The following is a 12,140-nucleotide window of genomic DNA, read 5'->3' as shown; positions in this document are numbered from 1 at the left end:
GGATTATAAGAGAATACTATGAAAAACTATGTACCAACAAATTGGACAACCTAGAAGAAATGGATAAATTTTTAGACATAAAACCTTCCAAAACTGAACCAAGAAGAAATACAGAATCTGAAAAGACTAGTCACAAGTAAAGAGATTGAAACAGTAACCAAAAACCTCCCAAAAGATGAAAGTTCAGGACCACATGGCTTCTGTGGAGAATTCTACCAAACATTCAAAGAAGATTTAGTACCTATCGTGCTCAAACTGTTCCAAAAAACTGAAGAAGATGGAACACTTTCTAACACATTTTACAAGGCCAACATCACCCTGATCCCAAAGCCAGACAAGGACAACACAAAGAAGGAAAATTACATGCCAGCATGGCTGATGAACATAGACACAAAAATACTCAAGAAAATAATGGCAAAACGAATACAGCAACACATTAAAAGGATCATACACCATGATCAAGTGAGATTTATTCCAGGGATGCAGGGATAATTCAACCTCTGCAAATCAATCAATGTGATACACCACATTAATAAAATGAGGAAGAAAAATCAGTTAATCATCTCAAAAGATGCAGAGAAAGGATTTGTCAAGATCCAACACCCGTTTACAATAAAAACTCTCAACAAAATGGATATAGAAGGAAAGTTCCTCAACATAAGAATGGCTATATATGACAAACCCACAGCCAACATCAAACTCAAAAGGGAAAAACTGAAAGTCATCCCTCTGAGAACAGGAAGAAGACATGGGTGCCCACACTTGCCATTCCTGTTCAACATAGTCCTGGGGGGTTTGGCCAATGCAATTAGGCAAGAACAAGAAATGAAAGATATCTAAACTGACAAGGAAGAAATGGAACTTTGCTGTTTGCAGATGACATGATTTTATATACAGAAAACCCTAAAGAATCCATCAGAAAAGTATTAAAATTAATCAACAACTGCATTAAAGTTGCAGGGTACAAAATCAACTTACAAAAATCTGTTGAATTTCTATACTCTAATAATGAATTAACAGAAAGAGAACTCAAAATACAATCAAATTTACAATTGCAACAAAAAGAATAAAATATCTAGGAATAAATTTAACCAAGGAGGTGAAAGACCTATACAATGAAAACTTCATGGAAATAGAACAAAGAATCCTAAAATTCATATGAGACAACAAAAGACCCTGAATAGCTGAAGGAGTCCTGAGAAAAGAGAGCAAAGCTGGAGGCATCACAATCCCTGACTTCAAAGTATACTTCAAAGCTATAGTAATCAAAACAGCATGATACTGTACAAAAACAGACACACAGATCAATGGAACAGAATTGAAAGCCCAGAAACAAAACCACACATCTATGGACAGCTAATCTCTGACAAAGGAGCTAAGAACATACAATGGAAAAAGGAAATTCTTTTCAATTAATTATGTTGGGGAAACCGGACATCCACAAGCAAAAGAGGGAAAGTAGACCACTATCTTACAACATACACAAAAATCAACTCAAAATAGATGGAAAACTTGAAAGTAAGACATGAAACCATAAAACTCCTACAAGAAAATATGGGCTGTACACAATTTGACATCAGTTTTCGAAGGATCTTTTTGAACACAATTTCTACTCAGGCAATGGAAACAAAAGAAAAAATAAACAAATGGGTCTTCATCACTAAAGATCTTCTGCTTGGCAGAGGAAATCATTAACAAAACAAAAAGACAACCCATCAATTGGGAGAAAATATTCACAAATCATATATCCAGCAAGGGGTTAATCTCCAAAATATATGAAGAACACATTCAACTCAACAACAACAAAAACAAATAACCCAATAAAAAAATGGGCAGAGGGTATGAACAGACATTTTTCCAAAGAAGACATACGGATGGCCAACAGGCACATGAAAAGATGTTCAACATCACTAACCATCAGGGAAATGCAAATCAAAACTACAATGAGATATCACTTTACACCTGTGAGAATGGCTATAGTCACCAAGGCAAAAAACAACGAATGTTGGAGAGGATGTGGAGAGAAGAGAACCCTCACACACTGCTGGTAGGAATGCAAACTGGTGCTGCTACTATGGAAAACAGTATGGAGATTTCTCAAAAAATTAAAAATAGAAATTCCATGTAACCCAGCTGTCCCACTGCTGGGTATTTATCCAAAGAACTTGAAACCAACAATTCAAAGAGACTTATGCACCCCTATGTTCATTGCAGCATTATTCACAATAGTCAAGATGTGGAAGCAACCAAAGTGCCCATCGACTGATGAATGGATAAGGAGATGTGGTATATAAATACAATAGAATACTACTTAGCCATAAAAAAGACAAAACTGCCCCATTTGCAACATGTATGGAACTTGAGAGTATGATGTTAAGTGAAATAAGCCAGACAGAGAAAGACAAGCACCATATGATTTCACTCATATGTGGAAGATAAACAAATACATGGACAAAGAGAACAGATTATTGGTTACCAGAGGGCAAAGGGGTTTAGGGGTGGGCATAAGGAGTAAAGGAGCACATATATATGGTGACTGACAAATAATAATGTACAACTGAAATTTCACAGAGTTATAAAATCCTATGGCCTCAATAAAATTTTTTGAAAAGAAACACAAAAGAGCAATAGAAAAAGGAAAACAAGTTTTCTTTTCTCCACCCCCATGTGTTTTAGGAACACATAAGACTGCCATGAACTCACCAGTACAACATAGATTTTTCATAATAAAATTCTGATCATTGATAACACATTACATTTTTTATGTGCAGGTCATCCTTTTCTTGGCATTAAAAGAAAGTTTGAAACTCCTATTTTTCCTCACTTTAGGGGACCAAAGATCCTACTGCTACAGTTCCTTATTTTGGAAGCCATGAAAATCCTTATCTTATGGGAATCTAAGATACTCCCTTCTAGAAACCCTCCATTTGTTTCCCAAAGATCCAGGCACATTCAATAATTACGCTTTTCTGATTGAACATATAAACAAATGCACTCCATGGACTTCCAGCCAATTAAGAGAAAGAGGTAAACGCAGTTCACTGAAATGTAATTTTTAAAACTTATAGGATACAATAGAGCATATAATTTTCATGGAAATATAGGCTACCAAAATGGACTAAAAAAAGGGGAAAAATCTTTTTTTTTTTTGGAAGATTACCCCTGAGCTAACTACTGCCAGTCCTCCTCTTTTTGCTGAGGAAGCCTGGCCCTGAGCTAACATCCGTGCCCATCTTTCTCTACTTTATACTGGGATGCCTACCACAGCATGGCGTGCCTAACAGTGCCAGGTCTGCACCCAGGATCTGAACCAGCAAACCCCAGGCCACCAAGAAGAGGAATGCACGAACTTAACCACAGCGCCATCAGGCCAGCCCCAAGGGAGATCATTAATTGTAAATGAATTGAAAAGGTTGTCAAAGACAGACCATTTTTAAAGGCATCAGGCCCAAATTGTATTGTGGGTGATTTCCAATAAACATTTAAGGATCCTGAAACTTTCGGTTTTCTTATGAATTTTTCTTAACTCATTCTGTTAGGACAGCATAACCCTCTCTGCAAACCAGATAATAGCACCTAATATATCTGATAACATCACACATCTAATATATGTATACACACCAATCACATCTTCGAATATAGATGTAAACTTCTTATAAAACATTAGCAAATTACATATCAATGAAATAAAGCAATGAAAAATCATTATTGGGAAGAGTTTAGTCCAGAAATTCAAGGAGAAATATTAATGCTGAAACAGCAGATTTAAAAGAAAAATAATGTGGATTACCTCAGTGATGCAAAAAGTATTCAATACAATTCAGCCCAAATCCTTGCAAGAAAAAAACACTTAAGAAGCCAGGAACTGAAGAAAAAAAGTATTATCTTGATAAAGAATATCTGCGAGAACTATATAGTAAACATTATACCTAATGAATAAACAATAAAACACTGTCCATTACCATCCATGGCTAGACACTGATGCACTTTATTACCACTAACATTAATCTTTAAACTTTAATTCACTACAGTTCAAAAGACACGAGAAAAAATGAGAAAGTATATAAATTTTGGAAAGCTGGAGAAAAAGAAATCATTGTTCCCTGGTATTGAAAGGATGTATCCAAAATAATTTAAAGGAATTCACTGAAAAATTATGGAAAATGATAAAAGAGTTCAGTCAGGTGGTAACATGCTAAATCAAATTATATACATCATTGGTTTCCTATACACCACCACTATCCATGGAGAAAATGTAATAGAGCTTCCTCAGGCAAAATGAAAGACCATGTATCATAAAATAAAGTCATGATCTAAATGTGCACACACACATTAGAATTGCTTCTACCAAACATCCACTTAAACACACGTCAGGAATCACAGGAAAGGAAGGGAAAGGCTCAGGACCAAACATAGATAGAAAGCAGAGAAGTTAATACCCGTCCATCAGTGAAAGGGTAAACTGGAAAAAAATCCACCTACCAGCAAAGAAGATAACAGTATAACTTGTCTGCCTCAGGCTGGGCTTTGAGAGGAAGAAAGATAATCTCTTCAGAGAATTCAAAATCCTGATGTGAGTTTGGGATTCGAGTTTGCAATGCCTACATGGAATGGGAAGCCCCAAAGTGAGAAATTAACTAAGAATGATTCAGGGTTAGTAAAGCCCTATGATGCCTGAAAGAAACAAATATCTGCCCTCTCTTAAGGAATGCACACTGAACACAAGCCTTCCAAAGTTTCCACATAAATAGCTGAGCATAAATTCATAATTCAAAATAACAAAAAGCATGAAGAAACAAGCCATTATTAGCAAGAATCAAAAGAGACAACCAAAACACAATCACACTCTCAAGGACTTTGAGTACTGGAGTAATCAGATAGAGCATACAGTATAAGTATGAACGCTAACAGAAAAAGTCTAAAGGTGATACTTTAAAAACATGAGCAAGAAACAAGATATTATAAAAGAAAAAAAGAGATTTGTAAAAAGAATAAAACAGAAATTCTAGAAATGAAAACTATACTGAACTAAAGAAACTCCCTGAAATAGATCACATACAAAGAGAGAGAATACACAAGAAAGGTGGTTAGGAGACATGGAGAAGAAAACGAATGCATTTAATAAATATTATATGTGACATGAGTTTCAGGAGGAAAAAATAAGAATGAGGAAGAAGTACTATTTTATGAGATATAACTGAGAAATTTTCACAACTGATGAAAAATACAAATTCCTAGATGTACAACATATCCTGACAGAATACATAAAAAGTAATCCACTTATACTCACATTGTAGCAAAACTGCACATCACCAAAGACAAAAAGCACATCATTTCTATACACTAGCAACACTCAGAATAAGAAATTAAGAAAACAATACCATTGTGCCCCGCCTGGTAGTGTAGTAGTTAAGTTCACGTGCTCCAACTCAGCCACTGGAGGTTTGCCTGTTTGGATCCCAGGCATGGTCCTAGCACTGAAGGTCAAACCATACTGTGGTGGCATCACACATAAAATAGAGGAAGATTAGCGCAGATGTTAGTTCGGTGACAATCTTCTTCAAGCAAAAAGAAGAAGATTGGCAACAGATGTTAGCTCAGGGACAATCTTCCTCACCAAAAAAAAAAAAAAAAGAAGAAAAAAGATACTAGAAAAAAATGTATCTTTAAATTTAAAAGGAAAAGAAAAGAATCCCAATCACAATTGCATCACAAGAATAATATGCCCAGGAAGAAATTTATTCAAGGAAGTGAAAGATCTGTTCATTGAAAACCTTAAGACATTGATGAAAGAAAGTGAAGACGATATACATAAACGCAAAGATATCCCATCCTCATGGACTGGAAGAATTACCATTGTAAAGTATACACGCTACCCAAAGAAATCTACAGATTCCATGCAATCTCTTTCAAAATACCAATGGCATTTCTTACAGGAATAGAAAAAACCATACTGAGAAAGAAGAACAAAGCTGGAGGCATCATAATTATGATTTCAAACTATATACTACAAAGCTACAATAATCAAAACAGTATGGTACTGGCATAAAAACAGACATACAAACCAATGCAACAGAATCAACAGCCTAGATATAAACTCATGCATATACAGGCAATTAATTTACAACAAAGTCAAGAATATACAACAGGGAAAGGATACTCTCTTCAATAAATATTGAGAAAACTGGATAACCTCATGCATAATAATGAAATCAGACCCCTATCTTACACAACTCACAAAAATTGCTTGAAATGGATTAAAGATTTAAGCATAAGAACTGAAACCATAACCTCCTAGAAGAAAAAATAGTGGAAAAGCTCCTCAACATTGGTCTTGGAAATAATTATTTGGCATTGATAGTAAAAGCACGAGCAACAAAAGCAAAAATTGATAAATGACACTACATCAAACTAGAAAGCTTCTGCACAGCAAAAGAAACAGTCAACAAATGAAAAGACAACCTACAGAATGGGAGAAAATATTTGCAATTTATGTATCAGATAAGGTGTTAGTATCCAAAATACTTAAACAAACTGATAAAATCAATAGCACAATAAAACAACATCAGATTTTAAAATGGGCAGAAGAATTGAATAGATATTTTTTCAAACAAGGCATTCAAATGACCAATAGGTACATGAAAAGGTGCTCAACATCACTGAGCATGAGAGAAATTAAAATCAAAACCACCGTGAGATAATCACTTCGCACCTGCTAGATTGGCTATCATCAAAAAGACAAGGGATAACAAGTGTTGGTGAGGATGTGGAGAAAAGGAAACCATTGTGCACTGTTGGTAGAAATATACATTGGTACAGCCACTGTGGAAAACAGTATAGACATTCCTCAAAAAATTAAAAATAGGACTACCATATGGTCCAGCAATACCATCACTGGGTACATACCCAAAGGAAGTGAAGTTAAGATCTTGAAGAAGTATCGGCATTCCTATGTTCATTGCAGCATTATTTACAATATCCAAGATATGAAGACAATCTAAGTGTCCATCACTGGATGGATGGATAAAGAAGATGTGGTCAGTCATAAAAAATAGAAAATCCTGTCATTTGTGACAACATGGATGGACCTTGAGGGCATTATGCTAAGTGAACCAAGTCAGATAAGACAGATATTGTATGATCTCAAATATATGTGGAATCTAAAAATCTGAACTCACAGAAACAGAGTAGAATGAACATAGGTTACCAGGTGCTGGGGATGGGGAGAAGTGAAGAGATGTTGGTCAAAGTGTACAAACTCTCCGTTATAAGAAGAGTAAGTTTTCGAGATCTAATGTACAGATGGTGATTACAGTCAACAACATGGTAATACTTGAAAGTTGCTGAGACAGTATGTCTGAAATCATCTCACTCTAAAAAGAACTGGTAATTAACATGAGGTGATGAAAGCATTAGCTAACACTAAGATGATAATCATTTCGCAATTATAAATGTACCAAATCAATACATTGTATACCGTAAACAAACACAATGATACATGTCAATAGTATCTCAGTAAAGCTGGGGGGTGGAAAGGAATTACCCGTCTCAAACACACAAGCTGTCTCATGCAGTTTTTAATCAGTGTAGACTAGCATAATGTACTAAAACAAGACAGAAAAGCAGGTAAATCCAAACCCATGAGCATTCTGCAAACAGTGGAAGTGCATTCTATATAAGATCAAACCATTCAATAAATTCAGCTAATCTTAAATAACTACTGTAATTTTGTAGATAGCTTCACTAACATGCTTATCTAGCTGTATCCAAATTAAGAGATTTCATATGAGTAGAGTGTTGGAAAAGAGGAAAACTGGGCAAGCATTTTTCCCCAAACATCGTCTGTTTCTCTACATGTGGAAACTTATAGCAACATTATGAGACTATAATCATTCTGCATATAATTAAAAACTGGACTGGTAGCCAAGGATTTGAGGTCCAGTTCTCTTCTAGGTTTTTGGCAATCTAATTGAAACTCATTTGTATGTTGTGCTCTCTGAGCCTTACAAGCCATGAAAATCGAGCCCTTGTACTCTCTCAGGCATAGCATTTGGCATGTTTTAACAAAATTCTCTTTGAGCTATGGTTAAGCAGATAGATTTCCTCTACTGCCTCTAAATAATTTGGATACCAATCAAAATGTGTCCGTGTGTGTGTGTGTGTGTGTGTGTGTGTGTGTTTCCACACGTGCATATCTCAGTAACTTCTTAATGACTCCCACTGAAACTTCATCACCAGCAGCAGAATCAGACACTTGACTTCCACTTCCTTGTCCAATATTATTCCCTTTGCAATTCTTATATTAATCCTGAGGCTGAGGGATTTTCACATAAGACAGGGACACAATGGAAGTTCTTGAAAACGTGACTTTTTGAATCTGCCCTTTCTTTCCTGAAAGGGAAGTAAAGACACTAAGATGTTTAGTCTGCTAAAAGGCTATACCTTCAGAAACAATATTTTCAAGAATTAATGTCACCAGTGTTCATTCTGCTCTGTACCTAATAATATACAATTTGTAGTTGGAGTTTCAGGATCAAAGAATTAGGTAAAGACGTTAAGCTTTTAGCTCAGGTTAAAATTGTGGATAGTGAAATTGAGATGTCGTATTGATTACATATAAATAGTTTGACTTTGATATTTTCCAGGTATATTAAATGCTTCAGAGCCAAGATGATCTTCTCAGTGCCAGAAACAACAAAGGTGGGTGTTAACTATTGGGAAGAGAGGTGATGTGTTAAGAAGGATTCAGAAATGTGGTCCATTCAGTGTGAGAGAAGGCATCATGCATTTGCTGTGACTCTTTGAGTTGCTTATTGATGAGGCTGCCTCAGGCTAAGGTCAACATAAATTGGGTTTCCAGAGCCCCTTTCTGCCAAATTCTTATCTTCAGGCAGACTTTACCAAATATTCTTGTTATACGAAATTAGACCCCATATTTATAAGATTGAAGGGGGAAAACAAACCGTTGTGTCTTCCCTCCTTTTTCAAGATCTCCCTTTGTCTCAGTCAAACATAGATTCATAATATAATCCACATGAAAAACAGGAATAATATTAATACTTACCAGAGGACAGTGATGAAAATTCAATAAATCAACATTTCATAACTTTTCACACACAGTAAACACTCAAAAAATAGTATCTTTGTCACTGCTGGAAATCATATCTCCTAAATTATCACCTATCCAGCCCAAATCTACCTCTACTTTCCTCTTGACATTTTGCATTTTGTCTTGCATTATGTTCATTAATTTATAAAAATCATCCACTTTTCCTAAGCTGAAAACACTTTGACAATGTGGTCCCATTTATCCATATACATTTGAAGACTGCAATAAATGTCCACTTGCTAAGTATGAGGTAGAGCAAATAATAATTTTAAATTTCCTAAGAATGATCAATAACACCTTATAAAAAATAAGCATTATTCTAAAGATGTGTACATCTCTGCCTGCTGTGTGATGCCTCCACTCTCTTGGCTTTTCCCACAAAGGGAAAGAGGAAGAAGAGAATGTGATTGATACAGTATGCACCACCTCTCAAAAGCAGGTCACTATCTTTATTCTCTTCCCTACAATCAAGCAAGGATCATATCAGTTATGCAAAATGAATAAATTCTAGAGAACTGCTGTACAGCGCTGTGTCTAATACTGTATTGTGCACCCCAAAATTTTTTAAGAGCGTAGGTCTCATGTTTAAGTCTTTTTAACACAATAAAAGAAATTACAGATATTCTTTAAGATTTGCATTTGCATATTGTCTCAATTTGTTTCCCAATAATAAATTTTAAATATTTTAAAATAATTATCAAGCAAATAATCTGATTAGTATAAGGTAATCACAGTGACAAGTAACCTATATGGAACAATAGGTTGTATTTTAAGAAATTCAAACAAAGCAGCCAACAGCAAGGAAACTGACTCATGTCCCAGTAACATTGCAGTAAGAAACAGAACGATATCCATTGTTTTTAGCAAGATAAGATGCTGTGGAAATCAACAGAATGTTTGCTAATAAGAATATAAAAGTTGTAGATTACGAGTCTACAGTGGTTGGAACCATGGTTAGTTAACTTTGTATTTATGCTTCAGACAGTTCCTGACATTCAATAAATTTGTGTGGAATAAAAAATAATAACAAAATTTAAAAACTAAAATATGTTAATTAAATGAAATATGTAACCATCACTACTTAACATAAATGATTATTCTTTTCAAAAAATAGTTTTATAGGGAAAGAATTATTGAATGACATTGCTTGTGATAATTTGATTTGATCACCAAACTGACTGGATCTTTAAAATTGGGACAACTCAACAAACTGCAAACAGTACAACCACATGAGGAACATCCTGAATTGCATTCTTAGTGCGTTGGAAGAAAACAAAATAAATAGCGAAGTCTTTTCAAATGAAGTAGCTTGAAACAAAGGAGAGAGAAAGATGACTCAATGGAGCTGAAAAACTACACCAGGGTCAAAGAATTTATTTTCCTTGGCCTAACCCAAAATCAAGAACTGAACTTGCTCTTATTTCTCTTATTGCTTTGGGTGTATGTGACAACCCTGCTGGGAAACCTCCTCATCATGGTCACCGTGACCTGTGACTCTCGCCTCCAAACCCCCATGTATTTTTTGCTCCATAATTTGTCTATTGCCGACATCTGCTTTTCTTCTATCACAGTTCCCAAAGTTCTGGTGGACATTCTGTCACAGAGAAAGACCATCTCCTTCAATGGCTGCTTCACCCAGATGTTTTTCTTCCACCTCATTGGAGGGGTGGATGTATTTTCTTTGTCGGTGATGGCATTAGATCACTATGTGGCCATCTCCAAGCCCCTGCACTATGTGACCATCATGAGTAGAGGCCATTGCATTGGGCTAATAGTGGCCTGCTGGGTGGGGGGCTTTGTCCACTCCATCGTGCAGATCATCCTGTTGCTCCCCCTCCCCTTCTGTGGACCCAATGTTCTTGACACTTTCTACTGTGATGTCCCCCAGGTCCTCAAACTGGCCTGCACTGACGTTTTCATGCTTGAGCTGTTGATGATTTCCAATACTGGACTGCTCAGTGCACTGTGGTTTATGTTCCTGCTTGTGTCCTACACAGTCATCCTAATGATCCTGAGGTCTCAGGCAGGGGAGGGCAGGAGGAAAGCCATCTCCACCTGCACTTCACACATCTCTGTGGTGACCCTGCACTTTGTGCCCTGTATCTATGTCTATGCACGGCCCTACACTGCCCTCCCCCCCGATAAGGCCATCTCCGCCACCCTCAGTGTGATCTCCCCTCTGCTGAACCCCGTGATTTACACTCTGAGGAACCAGGAGATGAAGTCAGCCATGTTGAGACTGAAGAGAAGATTTGTGCCTTCTGACAAGGTATAGACTGGTCTCTCACTCCTCACCACGTTTGAAAATGTTTGTCCATCACATAAACTCTATTGACTAAAGGATTTCTATATAATCATTATATTTCTACTAAGATGCACATGACTTTCAGAGATTCTGATCAGCATGCAATAATAATGTAAAAAGATGAATTTCACATTACAAAAGGAAGTAGAAAACTCAAATTGTTAGCTAGAGAAGTGTTTATTGCTTTTGTGACACAGTCTTGGGAGAAATAAAGAAATCAGAATAGAAATACACTCGGACAATTTTATCACATTGGAATTGTTGTGGGGTTTGTTTCCCAACTCTAGTGGTGTAACTGACAAATAAAAATGGCATATATTTAAGATGTACAACTTGATGTTTTGATATACATATAGATCGTGAAATGAACATTGGGGGGAAATGGGTTAAGGTGGGATCCCTCTCTCTTATTTCTTACAACTGTGCGGGAATCTCCAACTTTCTAAATAAAAGTACCAGTAAGGAAAAGGAAAAATATATATGCTCAGACATTCCCATTCCAGGAATGAAGTTGAGACACATGTTAGAAAATAATGCAGTTTGGACATTGGATTTTATAAATTCTCTCATGAAGTAATCACATCGTAAAGAAGTAAACACATCCAAAGTAACTTCCTCCTCTGATTCTATGATAGGATAAATAACTATCACCTGATGGTTTTTCCATATAAACCCACACTCCCATGGATGAGAGCAGGTGCCTGGAAGCTAGCACATTTGGAGTTA

At 36.1% G+C, this 12,140-nt stretch overlaps 1 protein-coding gene across 1 annotated transcript; it reads left to right on the top strand.

Annotated features, from left to right (window-relative positions):
* Positions 1-10,448: 10,448 nt before the first annotated feature.
* On the top strand, positions 10,449-11,384 carry LOC139040668 (olfactory receptor 4D10-like). The gene has a single exon (XM_070487419.1). The coding sequence runs from the start codon at positions 10,449-10,451 to the stop codon at positions 11,382-11,384; it is 936 nt and encodes a 311-aa protein (XP_070343520.1).
* Positions 11,385-12,140: the final 756 nt, after the last annotated feature.

The sequence above is a fragment of the Equus asinus genome, chromosome 17 (genome assembly GCF_041296235.1).
Source record: "Equus asinus isolate D_3611 breed Donkey chromosome 17, EquAss-T2T_v2, whole genome shotgun sequence".
NCBI lineage: Eukaryota > Metazoa > Chordata > Mammalia > Perissodactyla > Equidae > Equus > Equus asinus.
This window is presented reverse-complemented; position numbering and strand designations above follow the sequence as displayed.

Excerpts from the sequence above, each read along its gene's own strand:
- LOC139040668 (XM_070487419.1), top strand. The coding sequence starts at position 10,449 with ATGGAGCTGAAAAACTACACCAGGGTCAAAGAATTTATTTTCCTTGGC.